Source organism: Chrysemys picta, chromosome 8 (assembly GCF_011386835.1).
Source record: "Chrysemys picta bellii isolate R12L10 chromosome 8, ASM1138683v2, whole genome shotgun sequence".
Lineage (NCBI taxonomy): Eukaryota > Metazoa > Chordata > Testudines > Emydidae > Chrysemys > Chrysemys picta.
In genome coordinates, this window is record NC_088798.1 from 104,802,337 (window position 1) to 104,820,983 (window position 18,647).

The 18,647-nt window shown below is 54.2% G+C and overlaps 1 protein-coding gene and 1 long non-coding RNA gene across 2 annotated transcripts; one reads left to right on the forward strand and one right to left on the reverse strand.

Annotated features, from left to right (window-relative positions):
• Positions 1-1,274: 1,274 nt before the first annotated feature.
• On the reverse strand, positions 1,275-4,205 carry LOC135973202 (uncharacterized). Its single transcript, XR_010589932.1, has 2 exons — positions 2,808-4,205; positions 1,275-1,443 (listed from the first exon to the last, which is right to left on the reverse strand). It is a non-coding gene; the product is annotated as an uncharacterized LOC135973202 (long non-coding RNA).
• Positions 1,778-16,711, forward strand: GM2A (ganglioside GM2 activator). Its single transcript, XM_005295788.5, has 4 exons — positions 1,778-2,267; positions 8,616-8,768; positions 11,564-11,746; positions 13,181-16,711. The coding sequence occupies exons 1-4, from the start codon at positions 2,148-2,150 to the stop codon at positions 13,334-13,336; spliced, it is 612 nt and encodes a 203-aa protein (XP_005295845.2). The 5' UTR covers positions 1,778-2,147; the 3' UTR covers positions 13,337-16,711.
• The last annotated feature ends 1,936 nt before the right edge of the window (positions 16,712-18,647 follow it).

An 18,647-nucleotide genomic window follows, 5' to 3' on the forward strand; every position in this document is an offset into this window, starting at 1 on the left:
GCCGCAGAGGTCGATTTTGCCGCCGTCCTCACAGCAGGGTAAGTCGGCTGCGATACGTCGAATTCAGCTACGCTATTCACGTAGCTGAATTTGCATATCTTAAATCGACTCCCCCCTGTAGTGTAGATGTAGCCTGATTCGACTGCGTGAGCAGGCCCCAGAACAAGGGTGTTCCCCACATCTGAGAGAGACGCAGCTCGACTGGTTCTGCAGAGCCCTCCACCCACCCATCCCAACGCCAGTAAGGATGTTACGTTATCAGAACTGCACCAAACGCATCGGCTAAACATACCCTTAGGGAAGACATCGCAACCACTTCCCAGACGTGACTAAGCCTTTAATAGGTGCCCTGTGTGTGTCACAATCTATACTCAATAAGACTCTCTCATCCCTTCCACCCATTCCCTAGGCAGTTGCATCGCAGCTACCCCCCTCCCCCCCGGTTTGTTGCAAGGAAAGATGTTCCGTCCCACAGAGCACTTTCTTCTCGCTTTTATGGTAAGGAGAAGGGCCCGAGCCACAAAACGTGGGTCTGGATCATGAAACCCCCCAAAGTTGGAGGCTGTTTGGATCCCAGGGTTTTGGTTTGGCCCGATATAAAGACAAAGGCAATGGTGTTTGGGTTAAATAACTTTGTGGGTGTTCAGATTCCGGCCCACCTCTTGGCTACATCTATACTACCCGTCTGAATCGGCGGGTAGAAATCGATCTCTCGGGGATCGAATTATCGTGTCTCGTCGGGACGCGACAATCGATCCCTGAATCGACGCTTGTACTCCACCAGCACAGGTAGGAGTAAGCGCCGTCGACGGGGAAGCTGCAGAGGTCGATTTGCCGTCGTCCTCACAGCGGGGTAAGTAGGCTCAGATACGTCGAATTCAGCTACGCTATTCGCATAGCTGAATTTGCGTATCTTAAACTCTTCAGCACAGAACTGGACTGTCCCCTTCCTGTTCAAATCTGCTCCTGGTTCACACAGATTTTAGGAAACTTGGATCCTGACCACCTGCCCCTCCTTTTCCTCCACATCTTCCCTAACTGGTATATTGCTGCCCAGACACGTTGCCTCTGTTTGCCTGGAACAAACCCACACAGCTGGGAAAAGTTCTGTGGCACTTTTGGACTGATCTGGAGGGGTTGGCTAAGGGTTCTAAGCCTCAGGTTTGGAGATACCAACACTCCTCAGGTAGATAAACTGATTACTTCTTTACACAACACGCTGGTAACCTGTGGAACTCACTGCCACGCTATGTCATTGACACCAAGAGTTTAGCGGGATTTAAAACAGGATTAGACATGTATATGACTAATAACATCCATAGTGACATTATATAGGATAAAGCAACCATTAATTGACTGGGGCTAGGAAAAAAACATCGTATGGGCAGGCTACTCCTTAAGTGTCCGTGATGCATGTTCCTCTGGAGCGTCTGGTACTGGTCCCTGTTAGAGACAGGATACTGGGTTAGACGGGCCATCGGTCTCACTCAGTAGGACTAGCCCTGTGTCATCGGGCGGCTGCATGTCAGCAGTGCCATTGGCAGGGGCGCTTGGGGAATCAGTGTGCCGAGATCATTGGGGCACCGTTTCCCTGTGCTCCCCTGGTGTGTCGGTCGGTTCCCACCTGTGGGCTCTTGTCTTCTACTGAAATTGCAAACTCTTTGGGGCAGGGCCTGTCTTGTCCTGTGTCTGCACAGCGCCTGGCCCTGGAAATGAGCGGTGGGGCTGCTAGGGAGCTGATGGCGAGGCAGGCAGGGCAGATCAAGGCAGCTGCTTCACTTCAGCTCAGCCCTCCGTTGCCGGCAGAGGGCAGGGCCCCTTTCCCTGCATCCCCGTGCCAGCTCCCTGCACCTCCAGCCTGGGGGTTAACCAGACCCAGGCGAAAGAGGAAGAGAGAAGCGGCCGAGCAGCAAGGAGGAGGGAGCGGAGGCCGGGGAGAGGGGGCGAGCGAGCGAGCCCAGAGGCGGAACTGCCGAGCCAGCCGCAGTCCGCCGCCGCCGCCGCCACCACCTTACCCTGCCCGGCTCGCTCCGGCACAGAGACCCGGCATCAGCCCGGCTGCCCCGGCGTCCTGAGCGGAGCCTCCCCGACCGCGCTCCGCCTCCCGTCCCGGCTCCGGCTCACTCGGCCCCGCAGCAGAGGCAGCGATGCAGGCGCTGGCCCTGGCCCTGGCCCTCTGTGCCCTGCAGCTGTGCCCAGCTGTGCTGGGCGGCCGGTGGGGGCAGCCCTTCCTGGTGGAGAGGCCTCAATCCAGGCGGCTGAGCAAGGTAAGGGGTCTTCACACCCCCCCCCCGGGGACGGGCCAGGGGCTGTGCCGTGGGGCAGACGCACGTTCCTAAGGGTCCCTGGGCACTAGCCCACACGTGGCAAGTGTCGGAGCCTGCTAAGTATCAGAGGGGTCGCCCTGTTAGTCTGGATCTGTAAAAAGCAACAGAGGGTCCGTGGCACCGTATAGACTAACAGATGTATTGGAGCATAAGCGTTCGTGGGTGAATGCCCACTTTGGAGCCTGCTAGTGTCCTGACTGCCTGGGGCGGGCTGGCCTGTGTGGACGGTGCGCCGGTGCGGGGAACGAGGTCCCAGCCCGGGGCAGCCGCCGGAGCGGGAGAGCTGGGTGGGAAATGGTTTTCCTGCCTGGCCTGAATTTTGAAGGTCTCCCCAAATGGTCCCCTCCTGCTAGGCTGACCAGATAGCAAGTGTCAAAAATCGGGACAGGAGTGGGGAGGGGGGTAAATAGGTGCCTATGTGAGAAAAAGACCCCAAAATCGGGACTGTCCCTATAAAATTGGGACATCTGGTCACCCTACCTCCTGCATTGGGACCAGGATCCAAAATTGCCAACGGTTTCGCACACCGACAGTGGGAGAAGAATTCCCGTCGGGTCAGTCGAGACGTCGTGTTTCGATCGTTTCGACGTGTTTCCATTTTGACCTCTGACAAATTTTTTTAACCTTTTTTGGGGTATCAATTAACAAACCATTTGGAAGGAAAAGTCAAGTGTGGCTTTAATGAAAAGCCCTTTCTAAGAGCCGGCTCTGTATCGTGATGATTTCTGAAGGCTGAAGGGGAGCAGGGACTCTTAGCGTGAGGGGCAGGACTGCATATCCACCTGTCACCCTTGGCAGCATGGGGCTATACACCCACTTCTGTCCCCAGGAGAGGAGTGGTGAGAGCTGGCCTGGATTCCTACGGGCGTAGCACCCTGCTTGCTTGTGTGGGAGCAGGGCTGCTTGCCAGCCTGTAACCCGGTGCTGCTAACAATGATCTCGAATCCCTGCGGCCCTGCACCTTGTGGAGTTGTTTACACCTGTGCCAAGCAGGTGTGAATTGCTGCCGTCCTGATGGGGCAGTGCGCCGAGCTCCTGTTCTGTGGGTACAAATGATGGCACCAGGTGGGGAATCAGACTCAACAGGCTTTGCCCTTCTGTGCACTGGCACTGCCTGTGTTGATGGCCAGAGAGGGTCTCCGTAGTGGTGGTTTGGTGACATGGATGCTTGTCCACCAGGAGCTGGACCAAGGTCCCCAGCCATCCCCGCATACTATGGATAACTGCGGCCTGAGCTGTTCCTAATGGCTGTCCCGTTCCTTACCCGCCTCCTGGAGTCCTTGCCATTTGGACCATCACTCAGGCATGAAATAGATTGCATTGTTATTGAATCTGTGCAATACCAGCCCTGTGACCTCAGGAGAGCCAGCACAGAACCCAGGCCCGGGGGCTGCCTTATCTGGGCCGGGCCCAACTTTCACTTCTCATTTTGTTCTTTTAAATGTCAGTTCTGCTTTTGCAGCAACCACCTCACCAGCCAAAGTGGTGAGAGGCTGGAGAGAGTCTGTGGGGGTGAGAGATCTCCCCAGAGCCAGAGGCTCTGTCCAAAAACACGCGGTTAGGCAGAGAAGCATGTAACTCTTTGTACAGAGGCTGCAGAACGGACATGGACGCCTGGCCCGGAGCCTCACTGCCGCTGAGGGGTGCAGCTTGGGAAGGGAGGTGCAGAGATGTCTGTAACCCCCCTTTATGCTCTCCTGATAGGGGGCTGTGCTTTGGATTTGTCTCAACCTGAAATTCGGCAGCTTTAGGCCTGTTCTAAATGACGCCGGTGGCCAGTGACCCCCAAGGAGCCCAGAAAGGCGCAGGGGTGTCTGGGGCTGGCTTGCAGGGCGGAGCGATCGTGTGGAAGAGCTGCTCCGCTGGCATTACACCTCATTGATGTGACCCCCCCCCAGGTGGCTATGCCAGGGCTAGAGTCACTCCGTGCTGCCAGCGTGGCGTGAAGTGACCTGGGTGCAGGGCACAATCTGGGTTGACAATTTTCAGGTCGGCCAGATTCAAACAAGCGTAGCAGCGCGTGGCTCCCTTTCCCGCTCCTGTCTCCCGAGCCATCCTGATCTCCAGCCTTTGAACTCAGGACTTGGAGGTGAAAGGCTCGGTGTCCATCATACATCCCTGAGCCTGGCTTTTGCTTTGGCTTCTGTCCCACAGATCCCCTTGCAGCAAGCAGCCAGAGGCCACGTGCAAGCTGTAGTAGATAGATGGGAAAGGATGTGGAACCTGGAAAGGGAGTTGGCTAGTGCTGGGCATTAGTAAGATGAAGCCAGGCTACTGCAATGGGCATTTTGCTCTTGGCTTATGCCAAAGGACTAGGGGCACCAGGCGTCTCCGCTGCAAAGAAGGAGACCTTCATCTCCCCATGGGGTTTCCGAAACGGTGCTATGCTAAGCCAAATACATCAAGAGTAAAAGCTGTTACCATTTGGAGCATGCCCCGTAGGGTTCTGAGTTGTGTGTGAGTACAGGATGGGGTTTCAGTGTGTGCCAGACCATTATCCAAGAGTATCTAGTCGGTGTGGGGAGCGAGGTCCTAGCCCTGGGCAGCAGCCGGAGTGGGAGAGCTGGGTGGGAAATGGTTTTCCTGCCTGGCCGGAATTTTCCAGGTCTCCCAAAATGGTCCCTTCCTGCATCGGGACCAGGAGCTGAAATCTCCAACGGTTTCACAAACCGAGAGTGGGAGAAGAATTTCCATCGGGTCAGTTGAGACCAGGGCTTTGGAGCGGAGGCCGGAGCTGGAGCGCGGAGCAACTCCGGAGCAGTGGAGCTGCAGGTTTTTGCCTGGAGTTGGAGCGGAGCCGGAGCACAGCTCCAAAGCCCTGGTCGAGACATTGTGTTTTGATCATTTCGACCCGTTTCGATTTTGACCTTTTACATATTTTTTTAAACCCTTTTTTGGGGTATAAATTAACAAACCATTTGGAAGGAAAAGTCAAGTGTGGCTTTAATGAAAAGCCCTTTCTAAGAGCCGGCTCTGTATCGTGATGATTTCTGAAGGCTGAAGGGGAGCAGGGACTCTTAGCGTGAGGGGCAGGACTGCATATCCACCTGTCACCCTTGGCAGCATGGGGCTATACGCCCACTTCTGTCCCCAGGAGAGGAGTGGTGAGAGCTGGCCTGGATTCCTACGGGCGTAGCACCCTGCTTGCTTGTGTGGGAGCAGGGCTGCTTGCCAGCCTGTAACCTGGTGCTGCTAACAATGATCTCGAATCCCTGCGGCCCTGCACCTTGTGGAGTTGTTTACACCTGTGCCAAGCAGGTGTGAATTGCTGCTGTCCTGATGGGGCAGTGCGCTGAGCTCCTGTTCTGTGGGTACAAATGATGGCACCAGGTGGAGAATGAGACCCCACAGGCTTTGCCCTTCTGTGCACTGGCACTGCCTGTGTCGATGGCCAGAGAGGGTCTCCGTAGTGGTGGTTTGGTGACATGGATGCTTGTCCACCAGGAGCTGCAACAAGGTCCCTCAGCCATCCCCGCATACTATGGATAACTGCGGCCTGAGCTGTTCCTAATGGCTGTCCCGTTCCTTACCCGCCTCCTGGAGTCCTTGCCATTTGGACCATCACTCAGGCATGAAATAGATTGCATTGTTATTGAATCTGTGCAATACCAGCCCTGTGACCTCAGGAGAGCCAGCACAGAGACCAGGCCCAGGGGCTGCCTTATCTGGGCCGTGCCCAACTTTCAGTTCTCATTTTGTTCTTTTAAATGTCAATTCTGCTTTTGCAGCAACCACCTCACCAGCCAAAGTGGTGAGAGGCTGGAGAGAGTCTGTGGGGGTGAGAGATCTCCCCAGAGCCAGAGGCTCTGTCCAAAAACGTGCGGTTAGGCAGAGAAGCATGTAACTCTTTGTACAGAGGCTGCAGAACGGACATGGATGCCTGGCCCGGAGCCTCACTGCCGCTGAGGGGTGCAGCTTGGGAAGGGAGGTGCAGAGATGTCTGTAACCCCCCTTTATGCTCTCCTGATATGGGGCTGTGCTTTGGATTTGTCTCAGCCTGAAATTCGGCAGCTTTAGGCCTGTTCTAAATGACGCCGGTTGCCAGTGACCCCCAAGGAGCCCAGAAAGGCGCAGGGGTGTCTGGGGCTGGCTTGCAGGGCGGAGCGATCGTGTGGAAGAGCTGCTCCGCTGGCATTACACCTCATTGATGTGACCCCCCCCCCAGGTGGCTATGCCAGGGGTAGAGCCACTCCGTGCTGCCAGGCCGGGGTTTCAGTGTGTGCCAGACCATTACACAAGAGCATCTAGTCAAAAGCAAACATTGAATCGATACTGAGGGCCTGATTCACTTTTATACTGAGGCCACTTTATACCGCTGTGACAGTGAAAAGGTGCATCCAATTACCCATTACCTGGGCTATAACTCTGTGGAAGCAGCATTTCCCTACTTTCCCCTATAGCCCCCACCTGTCAGAACAATTACTCGGTGCTCCTTCTGAACTCACATTGGTCAGTTCACTAGTGTCCCCTCCCAGGGAGCTGGGCTTATTTTAGTTATCCAAGAGGACAAAACCTTGTCTCTTGCTTGTTCAGACTCATGTTTGCACTCAAACTAAGTAAATGGCTTTAGTGATAAAGCTTCAAACTTGACCTGGACTTTTGTCCCTTCCCGGGAACATGTGCCTTTGATGTGGCTGGAGAAATGTTATTTAGAAGGAGCAGAGTTATCCATGACTCAGACTGAGGCACTCTGAGTAGGCAGCACAAGATGTTCCATGGAAATGCTAAGCAACCCATGATCTGGGTGGCCCAAAACCTCTGACTGCCGGAAGCTGGGCCTGGATGACAGGAGATGGACCACTTAATAATTGCCCCATTCTGTTCATTCCCTCTGACGCATCTGGCACCATCCACGGTCAGAAGATAGGATACTGGCCTAGATGGACCATTGGTTTGACCCACTGTGGCCATTCTTATGTTCTTATATTGGAGGTGTGAATCTATAGCGATACACCCACTCCAGCAGAACGCTACATGCTGAAATTTTCTAGGACTAGACAGAGGTGGGCTACTGGGACAAGTTCTCCTCTTGGTGACATGTTGGCAATCCCACTGATATCCGTGGGATGGAACCGACTATAAATCAGAGGGGTTGCCCCCGCAGAACCAGTCTGTCCCAATACGGGAGCAAGGTATGCTGATGAGTCCATGTGAGGGGATGTCCAATGAAACTATTGTTGCTTCTGCTGTACCTGTCCTGTGGATAAATGGACTTTGGTTTCGAATGATTTGTCTACACACAGACGTTGCACTGGTTTGAATGAAATTGGTTTTAATTTGATGTAGCCCCAGTCGTGCACATGAAGTTGTGTTGGTTTGAACTGGAGGTGAGACTTTATACCAGTTCAGTTAAACCAGTGCAGCTTTGTGCATGGATGCTCTTACACCAGCTTAAATCTGGTTTATATTGGTGTAATTTGTGTTGGTAAATTTACAGGTACAAGCTGAACTGACCGAAACAGTTTTAAACTAATATAAGAGTTTGTGCACAAAAGTTGGTGCATTGGTGTAACAAAACTGATTTAAGTGAAACTGGTACAACTTCTGTGTGTACGGCAAACCACTGTAGATACTCTTCTGGTGGTTTAGCTTGCACCTGTTAATTTACCGATACCAGCTAACCTGGTATTAAACCAGATTTAAATCAGTTTAAGACTGTCCACACACAAAGCTGCACTGGTCTAACTAAATCAGTATAAAACCACACCTTCAATTACACTGGTGCTAGTGTGTGTGTAGACTAGGCCATATATACTCAGTTCAGAACCTGTTAATAAAGCAAGCCCTCTGAGTTTCAGAGTCTAGTGTTTGTTGGTGACGTCAGCGACGAATGTGCGGTTTCTACACACACATTAAATCTGGGAGATGCATGTTTTTATAAGCATTGTTCAATAGGAAACTTGGAAATGCCAGATAGAGGAGCAAGTGTTGGGCTCAAATGTATTAAAAGGCTTTATAATTATTGCCTGAGGAGAGTTTCTAAAATGCCCGATGGATTTAGGATCCCAGAGGCAATGGCATTTGTGCTCCTAAATCCCTTGGGAGCTTTTGAAAATCTCCTCCTGAAATATTAGAACAGTGTTACCATTTCTTCAGCATTTGACTTCATGCTTGAAAAGCGTGTGTGTGTGTGTGTGTGTGTGTGTGTGTGAGAAATGGATGGAGTTCTCTGTCCCCACAATAGAATTCTGAGGGGCTGTCACACTCCAGAACTCTACACTGCCTCTTTCCAGCCAGCCCAGCTGAGTACAGAGACCGTTTAACCCTTTCCTTCGCTCAATCCTGTAGGTTGGTGGCTTCTCGTGGCAGAACTGTGGCAATGGGACCGATCCCTTTGTGATTAAGAGTCTGTCCGTAGCCCCGGACCCGATCCAAATCCCTGGGAACCTGAAAGTCAGCGTGGCGGTTTCCAGTGAAGTTGACATCGGCTCCCCTCTGAAGGTATGTGAAACAGGCAAGCCCGCCAGAGAGGCCTCTTCAGACACAGGATCTGCCCATTAACGTGCTGTGGAGTGCTGGGAAAGAATGTGCCCAAAGCCACCACAGCACCTGGCCCCGGCGGCCTTTCGATTCTCTGAAATGCCCAACAGGTGTGAATAAACGGGGATTGCTAGACCTGGGGCGTGTTTCCAGCCCCAGACCTTCCACTGCTGCAGTCGGTTTCCAGGGCCCAGAGTTTCTTATTCTGGCTTGGTCTGTGCACGGTCTGGCTGTTGGGTGGCAACTTTTCACTGAAACGGGTCAGTGCAACCCCTTGGACGGATGCAGTTATATGGGCAGAAAGGTGCTCGTACCACAATAGCTATTCCCCTCCCTTCAGGAAAGTTAAAGCAGCCCATTGATTGGTGTGTAGTCACTCCCTTGTGACTTCCCACCCCCTCTCCTTGCCCCGTGGGCCCGGCCTGCGAAGTGGAACTGGGTAAGCTCCAAGCTGCTCCCACCTCCCGCTCCCTGGAGCAACCTGGCGGCGTCTGTGTTAGGCTGGGGTGATGAATGAGGCTCTGAGGGAACGCAGCCAAGTCTGAGGAAGGCGGGCACCGAAACTTCCACGGCCTGATTGGCAAATCCTGGGCACCCGCAGATCCAGCGAAGCCAGTGGGACCTGCTGAGCGCTCAGCACTGTTGAGAATAAGGCCGAGAGTTTTAGATGCGGCGAGCTCCAACGGGGGCCGTTTCCTTGATCTTTCCTCACCCAGGTGGGGAATGATTTCACCGAGCTAAAGGCCACAAAGGGGTGTTCAGAGAATGAGGAAACACAGGGGGAGGGAGTGAGAGGAAGGAGGGAACACAGAAGCAATGAGAAGGGGGATGCTGGTGGGCAGAGAAATCGGAGACTCTGAGTGCGGGAGTCAGATTAAGGTCAGGAGGAGGGGAAGAGAAAAGGGGAAACCTTCATTGGAAATTGAAACGAGAGAAGAGGAAGGGGGGGAGGGATAGGACACCAGGAGATGCAGAGGGACAGGTGGGAGATGCCTCTCTACCAGGTGACCCCCCTCCCCAGAATGCCGGCCAGGGGGAGCAGACCCATTACCCACCCCCAAATGCCAGACTAGGCTCCTGATTGCGGAGACGCCGATAACTAACAGAATCCCTTCCTTAAAACTCCTCCACACGTGCACAGCACCTGCTGCAGCTGGGGGGCTGGGGCCCTCCTGAGCTCACACGCCTTCCTGGGACCCCCGGCAGAGGGTCTGGCCTTCAGAGATTAGTGACCCGCACCGCCCAGGCTGCAAACACGGCTGAGGGGTGGGCATTGCAGGGCGTGTGCCCCTTGGAGGAGGCGGGAGGGCTATGTCGAAGGCTGCAGCAGCCGGCTCAGCTGTTCCTGAGCCTCGCTGAAAGCAGAAGGGCTGCTGGTGGCTCTGGTTCACCAAGTTCCCCTGCCGTGCGAGCTGGATCATGTGATGGTGTGGGCGGCAGGGGGAGGCAGGCCTTGCTACAGGGCTCCCTTCCCATCAGGGACACTGCGAGCCCCGGCCTGCCCTTCTTCGTGTCAGTGTGGCGGGCGAGGGCTTGGCCAGGTGGGGGCAGTTACACCCGCTCTGCCCTGGGCCCTGATCTGCAGGGGCAGGACTCTGATGCAGGGTGTTAACCAGCAGGCAGCCCCGCCTGCAGAGCCAGTGCTGATGGGGTGATGTTGTTATTTCCCAAGAGTGTGCGTAGCGAGTGATAGCAGGCCTGATTCTCCCCTGTTCTTTACATCTGGGCAAGGTCACTGCCAGCGCTGGGCTGAGCCAGTGGAATTCCCCTTTGCTAGCCTGGCACGCCCAACTACCTCTGGCCTAACCGAGGACGCAGGGCATGACCTGTCCTGGCTGCAGCAGGCAGAGAGATGGCTGCTGGGATTCAGGGCAGGAAGAAACCGGGGCTGACTCAAGGACACAGCTGTGATTGCAGAAGTTATAGAAGAACTAGCCCGCCTTTCACCCCTGCCTCTCAAGTGCTTCCTGTCCCTCAGCCGGGCAGCTGCACCAGAGCCAAACACCCAGCCAGGCGAAACAGGAATTGCTGCCCAGGCCAGTACGTTTCTGTTCCGCTTCTTTTATTTAGTGGAATGTGGCTCTGGATTGACTTTCTGCTGCTCCTTGGGGTGGTTTATCACGCTGCTGCTCATGCCAAAGAATCAGAGCGGGTCAAATTCTGCCCTGGAGTTCGGCGGGAGCTGTGTGCCAGCATCTCCAAGGGCAAGACTTCACAGCCTTTACTGCTGTTCCCATCGCTGTTATTTCATGTTTGTGTTGTGGTAATGCTTGGAAGTTGCCTAGATCAAGGTCCCGCTGTGTTAGGGGCGCCACAGAGAGATAGTGAGGGTTTCAAATCTGGGTAGAGTCATGTGTTTTTTCGGGACCAGAATTAAAGAGGATGGGTCTCCATTGAGCTGTTCTGAATAGGAAACCTACGGCCTGCTGAAGGTTTCCCCAGGTGTTTTTGTTCCTAAAAATATCTTGCATTGTGCCCTAAGAACTCAGCACTTTGCAGACATAGGGCTGGTTTCTGCTCTGTCCATCTGGAGTAGTCCCAGTGCCTTCAGTTTAGGAAGGTGCTTTTCCAGCCTGGAAGAGCTTACAATCTAAAACCACCAAGAGAAACCATAACGGGCCATGGGCCAATTGGTCAGGAAAACTGGTGTATGGCAAGGTTACAGAGGAAGGCTTCCTGGAGCAGGAGAAGGGTGGAGGGGAGACCGTACCAGCTGGGATTCTCTGGTACGTGATGTGTGCAACCCTTTGTCCCAGGCGGTGTTTACCGTGGAGAAGAAGATAGTTGACATATGGATAAAGATCCCCTGTGTGGACCAGATCGGGAGCTGCACGTATGATGGCCTTTGCGGAATGCTGGACAACGTCATCCCCCCCGGATCACCATGCCCTGAGCCTCTACTCAGCTACGGCATCCCCTGTCACTGCCCCTTCAAACAGGTAAGCGCTAATCCAGCCATTTTCCGCATGTTCCTTGTCAGGACTCCCTGCTTCCCGTGTAGCCACGAGCCAGCAGGGAGCGTCCTGTCACGTAGTGCCATGGAAAGGGCAGTGTGGTCACACCCCCTAAGTCCAGGACCCCTGCTCAGCATGGCAGCCCTCCTCTCCCCGTGCCTTCTCAGTCAGCTATCTGTGTGCTGGGAAAGGGGCTTTGCGAGTCAATAAAAATAAATGAATGGAGATATCCTATCTCCTAGAACTGGAAGGGACCTTGAAAGGTCATCGAGTCCAGCCCCCTGCCTTCACTAGCAGGACCAAATACTGATTTTGCCCCAGATCCCTAAGTGGCCCTCTCAAGGATTGAACTCACCACCCTGGGTTTAGCAGGTCAATGCTCAAACCACTGAGCTATCTCTCCACCTAAAGTACTGGGAGGAGAGAGGATAGAAATCGGCAGCTGAGAGAAGGGGGAGTTAGAGGGCACCATGTCTGTTGGCTGGATTCTCCATTGCCTTACAGCCCGGGGGTCAGGTCAGAGGAACTGGCTGTTGGTGGAGACAGGGTCCTGAACTAGATGGACCTGTTCTGACCCAATCCGAAGCACCCACTTTGCACACATGGTGCAAGGCAGTGGGGAATCAGGCAGAGTCTGGGTCCAGCAGGCCCACCCCAGGGAGGTCTGGGCTTTGCCTCCCCATCCCTGGGGGCATTCTGCAGCCGTTGTGGGTCAGCAGCGCAGGAAGGCCCCCAGAGTTGTGGGCTAGGCTGGGAGCGAGGGAGTCCCTGAGGAGGGGCTCAGTCGCTGCGTGATCACTGGATCTTGCGCTTCGACTGGCCAAAGAAGGATGGTTCCAGACGGATTTGATGGGGTGTCAGCTCGCTTTGATCGCTGCTGCCATCTGGGGGCTGTTTGTAACATTGCTGGGAAACACTGCCCCAAAGGCAGCTGGACTCGCTCTGGCCTGGGAAAGTCTCCCAGATCAGGGGCAGGAAGTAACTTACCTGCAGCGGTGAAGCTGGCTGGTGTGGAGAAAGTCACCTTCCAGACACTGCCGGAGCCAGTCGTACTGAGCTAGCCCGGACAGTGGAAATGCGGCCCAGGAACATAGGGGAATACAGGCAGAAACCCACAGGTGCTGAGATCTCTGAACCAAGCAGAGAGGCTGACCTGGAAATCACCGGACAGTGGGCTGCAGGGTGGGGAAGTAATTAGTGATCAGTAGTTATGGATATTCGAACATGCTTGATTTGTTCATCTTGATAATGACTGAGATTCCACAAGAGGTGCAGGGCAGGGAGCAGATGGGGGTAGAATCCGAAAGCTTGGTGGGGTCACCCCTCAGTGAGCTTGTACCTTGGGGCAGGAGAGGCCGGTGGTGGGGTGAGGCGGGAGCTGCTGTGTGCTAACATCTTGGCATCTGTTTCCCTCCTCAGGGCTCCTATTCCCTGCCATCCACTGAGTTCTTCTTGCCCGTCATACAGTTGCCCTCCTGGCTGACTAATGGCAACTACCGCATCCAGGTTGTCCTGAGCAATGGTGCCAAGCAGCTCGCCTGTGTCAAGGTGGCCTTGTCCCTCCACTCTGAGTGAGGCTGGCCAGCCCTGCCCGACCACAAGCCCAGCCCCCGCTGCAGACTGCCGCGTTTCCTTTCTCTTCCCGCTGGCAGAGACACACACCGGAGCCGGTTGGCAGCTCTCTTCCTCCTTCCGCTGCCTCTTGCCGCCGCCTGCCCTCACACAGCTGCTGCTTGTCCTTTCCTGCCTCTATTCGCCCTTCTCCCTCTCAGAAAAAAAATGGCCAATGGAGGAGGGGATGGCGGGGAGAGGCCTTTGTCTTCTGTGCAGGGTGGACTTAGAGGTGGGCAAGGCTGGCAAATGCCAGCGGGGCCCTCTCTGGTTGGGTCCCTCCTGATCCTGATTCAAAGCCTCTTGAAGTCAATAGGAGCCTTTCCAAGGGCTCCGGCTCCTAGCGAGGAGACTTGAGAGAGTCTTCGTCACAGTCCCTACAATTGCAGGCCCATTTGTTGCCTTTCCCAGCGGGGCTTAGACCCTTCCCTCCACCCCTGTTCATGCTGTTCTGTAGAGCAGCGTCCCTCTCCCGGTCCTGGTCGGCTGCGCACCATTCACCATGCCAGCTTTGGGCAGATTCCCTGAAGTCAATAGAAAACACACACCCCGGAGGGATCAGGCCCACAGGGAGGCACACAGCACTAAACAGAACTTCCCATCGCAGTTTCTGTTTGAGTCCCAGCTGCGCTTTGCTGGGGAACGCCCCTCACTGCAGCGCTATGTGCTGGATGGCCGTATGGGTCTCTTCTGCCCCTGACTTCTCTGATCCTAGGAAATATCAGGTTAAACTGCTGGCTCGGGTCTAATGCTGACTCTTTCCGTCATATCCTAGTGGTGGCTCCAACTTTCCGGAGCTCCGTTCCAGGCCAGAATGTCCCTATGCGCACTCTCGCCTTGAGAGAGTCATATCGCTGTGCTACAAACCAGCCTTAAGGGGGGGGGGGGGTCTAGTTTGATTATTTTCCCACATATGTAATGAAATTGCATTTTTCATGTTGCTTAATGCTCCCTTCTCCTCCCCTCCAGTCAGTAACAATGGGAGGGCCCGGTAGCCCTCCAGTTGACTGGTGTAAAACAAAATGGGGTTTCACAATATTTCACCCATTGAGTGGCCTACTTAACCTCTACTGTCCCAGGGGGGTTTGCCATCTGTGGGCTAGGGTGTGGGGCTGTTTTTGTTTGTCTGGGTTTTTTTTTTAAATATCACACAGGGAATTTTAGAAAACAAAATTGAAGGAAGAAAACAGAAAGAAATAATCAGTTGGAAAAAGGAAAAGAGGCTTAGAGCTGGCTGCCCCTCTCTGCAATGTGGCGGTCGGTGGCCGGTCAGGAGTGCCGTCTTGTATACTTTGAGGGTGCAAGCCCCCTCCAGGAATGTGCACCCCGACACTTGACTGGAGAAATGACATGTTCATTCTTACTGGCCACTTCTGGAGACAGGATACTGAGCTAGGTGGACCATTGGTCTATCTGGGGGTGGCACTTCTTATGTGTCTGAGTCAACCTGGGCAGCAGCAGCAGGAAACCTGTCAACACGAAGAGCTGTACAGCTAGCACTGAATTCTCTGACAACAAATAACCTTCCTAAACGGGACCACGCAGGACCAGATCTATTCCGAAGAAGTCATTGCTTATGGTAATGTAAGGAGAGCCGGGAGGGTGGGTATTGCCAGCCAAAGAGACAGATCTTCAACAGTATGGACATTGTCTCTCTCCCATGTCTGCATGAAAAAAAGAAAAGAGGAACAAACCAAGAAAGCAATGTACTAATATTCTCACTACCCGGGGACCAAATGACTCATTCTGCTCTGGGCTTCTGTGACTCTAAAAAGGATGTGGTTGTGATGGCTTGAACCAAAGGAACAATGTGATTGGCTGATGAGGATTCCAAGCAACTGAAACCGAAAATCACCCGACTCTGAACTTCTCGACCCCAGTGTTGGAGTGACCATTTCTTAAAGGTGCTAACCCACGGTGAGGCAGGTGGTCACACTGCCATGTTCTGGGCAGAGGAACAAATGAGTTGAGAACCTCGTAGGTTTGCAGCCGGCATATTTAGCAGCTACAGCAAAGGAATGGGGCACCCGAAAATGTGCTGATCAGACTCTTGGTTCATCAGTCTTGACAGGCTTTAGGGAGCAGAGTCTCTGTTTGGCATAAATTGTTGTAACTCAGGACGTGCCCCTGGGAATAGGGAGTCAGGACCCTAATCCGGTGTACTATGGGCTGTTGATTTGTTCGCTTTGGGTGCGATTCTGCACTGTTAAGTCAATGGGAGCTTTGCTGTTGATTTCAATGGGTATGGATCAAATTGCTTGGGTGGTGTTTTTTCAGCGCTGTTAAGTCCCTGCCTCCCAATTCACATGCAGGGCTGACCTGGCACCCGCAGACCCAGTTCAGTGCAGCTGACCCTAGAATACGTAACCCAATCACTGCACACCCCGTCCCGTATTATTGCACTGGAGCTGTATGTGTACAACCAGCAGAGGGGTAGTTGTGTTAGTTTGTATCCACAAAAACAACGAGGAGTCAAGTGGCACCTTAAAGACTAACAGATTTATTTGGGCATAAGCTTTTGTGGGTAAAAAACCCACTTCTTTTCTACCCATGAAAGCTTATGCCCAAATAAATCTGTTAGTGTTTAAGGTGCCACCGGACTCCTCGTTGTTTTTATATATACAACCGTCGCTGTGTTAGCGCACCTGAGGTGTGAGTAGATTTACACCATCACTGCACACGTGCTATTACAGCCGAGGTGCATGTATGTGCCATGCCATCCCTGTCTTGTACCCTGTATTGTTACAGTCGACTTGTGTGGATAAGACACTGTCACTGCACACCCTCTCCTGTATTTCATGCAAGGCAGGTGTGTATGACATCATTAGTGCACACCTGTCCTGTGCTGTTGTGGTACATCACCATGTATTCTGACTTCCATTACTACCCTCTGAGCATGCACATGTGACAGCCACTGCTCACCCTGCTCTGTATTACATCTGCGATACATGGGGTATGACACCCTAATACTACTACTTAGCGGCTGTGTAGAACTGATCTTCAAAGCACTTTATAAGCCTTAACTACTGAATACCCGCAGCCCATGGGCTGGTGTGATTGTGCATTAACCCAATGCTAATCACTATGTTTTGCACAGTCTGTGTGTCCATGACAGGTTTAAGAGACAAAGGCCTTTCTGCTTCCTAAACTTGCTACGCTTTATAGCGACGTCCTAACAGCCAGTGGGTTTTGCTCTGGTTTGTTCTGTGTGGAGAAGCACTAACCGTCTCGCTGACTCCTGCATCCTTGCTGCTTAGCTGAAGCCTGATGGTTTTTTGGGAGGCAGCGGCCATTAGTACTGGTGCCACAACGAGTGTTTAATAAATCTTTTTAACTAGAGGGCTGAGTCCTTGGCAGTGGTTCTTGGGCCTTCGGTAAAATTAGAACGGGTGATTTTCTTTATTTTAAATGTAAATGAAAATCGGGTGAGTTGGTTTGATGCCCATGATGGTCTGACAGCACTGGCTGGAGCGAGTGATAGTGGATTCCAGCTGGTCTAAGCTCCTATCCCAGGGGTGGGCAAACTACGGCCCAGGGGCCGCATCTGGCCCTCCAGATGTTTTAATCTGGCCTGTGAGCTCCCACCAGGGAGCGGGGTCCGGGACTTGCTCCGCTCCAGTGAGGAAGTGGGGTCTGGGCCTTGCCTCACTCTGCGTGGCTCCCGGAAGCAGCGGCATGTCCCCCCCTCCGGCTCCTATGCATAGGGGGCAGCCAGGGGGCTCCGCACGCTGCCCCTGCTCCAAGCGCTGCACCTGCAGCTCCCATTGGCCGCACAGGCACTGCGCAGAGCTGCGCCTCCGTGTAGGAGCCGGAGGGGAGACGTGTCGCTGCTTCTGGGAGCTGCTTGAAGTAAGCACTGCCTGGAACCTGCACCCCTGATCCCCTCCCATGCCCCAACCTCCTGCCCCATCCCTGATTCCGCTCCCACCCTCTGACCCCCTCGGTCCCAGCCTGGAGTACCCTTCTGAACCCCCAATCGCTCATCCCCAACCCCACCCCAGAACCCGTACCCCCAGCCGGAGCCCTCGCCCCCCTCCCGCACCCTAACCCCCAATTTGTGAGCATTCATGGCACGCCATACAATTTCCATACCCAGATGTGGCTCTCAGGCCAAAAAATTTGCCCACCCGTCCTATCCCATGCTGCTGTCAGTGCATCTCATGCTGAACCTGCAACGTTCCCTTGTCCTGGGCACCCACACGGCGGTATCAAAGGATCTCAGTAAGGAGGTGCAAAATCCCCCTCTTAATACACTGCTGGGCTCGGAAGGGCCCTGGGCGTCAGGCAATCGGCATTTATGAGACTGCCTGGAGGAATTCTCCCCCAGCTTCCCCGTACGGGGCAGCATTTCCCAGCAGCTGCTCTCACTAGACGTTTCCCCAGACCACGGTGCCCCTGCTCTGACGCATGCCCCAGGGTCATTACTCCACAGCCTCTTGATTCAGGTGTCGCTTGGTGCAACTCAGGCTCTGACCGGCATTGCCCAGAACATACCATTAGCCAGGCTGTCCCGTGCATGCTTTCCTCCCCGTACTCCATCATTGGTATTGCCCAGACCCGGGCCCCAGCTTGGTTATGTGTCCCTGGTGCACGCTTGCCCCTCTGGCCCCTTGGGTGGTGCACGCTCCTTTCTCTGAGCCCTTGATAGTGAAACATGCCAAGTGTAGTGCTGGCTTTTGTTACAGCCACGTGAGCGTGGGGGGTGACAGAGCATCACATATATGTGAGAGGCTGACGCAGGATTCATAGGCCCAGCACCGCTAAACCTGCAGCTCCTACAAACACATCCCTGATGTTGTCAGTGGGCATGTCTCCTCCTGCTGAGTTCTGGCTCCATGCTGCACCCGCATCTTCTTCCCCACAACGGGGGGGCAGGGCAGCATTGCCAACTCTTGACTGTGTGGGGCCAGGTCCTGGAGTCACACCAACGCCCGGCGGGATCTCAGCTTTCCTTGCCAAAGGACGCTTCTCATCCCCCCTACCCCCAGGTGTGGGGCAAAGCTTGGAACGGGGAAGCCTCGAGGTTGTCAAACCCCAACGAGCGAAGACCCAGAACTGCAAAGAGATGAACCCTGGCCCCAGGCAGCCGGTCTGCTGACGGGCTGAGGCCTGGCTGTTCCTTGCAGGTGTGGGGAGGCCAGCAGCACCAGGGCCTGGGGAGCAGGCTGCATGTGCCTTTCCCACTGACTGCAGGGAGGGCTGGGTTACAGGCCATGCCGGGGAGCCCCCCTGCAAGCGCCCCCAGGCAGGGGACCCAGCAGAGCTTCCCCTGTGC

Coding starts and splice junctions, on each gene's coding strand:
- GM2A (XM_005295788.5), top strand. CDS start 2,148: ATGCAGGCGCTGGCCCTGGCCCTGGCCCTCTGTGCCCTGCAGCTGTGC. Junction 8,769..11,563: donor ACATCGGCTCCCCTCTGAAG/GTATGTGAAACA, acceptor CCTTTGTCCCAG/GCGGTGTTTACCGTGGAGAA. Junction 11,747..13,180: donor GTCACTGCCCCTTCAAACAG/GTAAGCGCTAAT, acceptor TTCCCTCCTCAG/GGCTCCTATTCCCTGCCATC.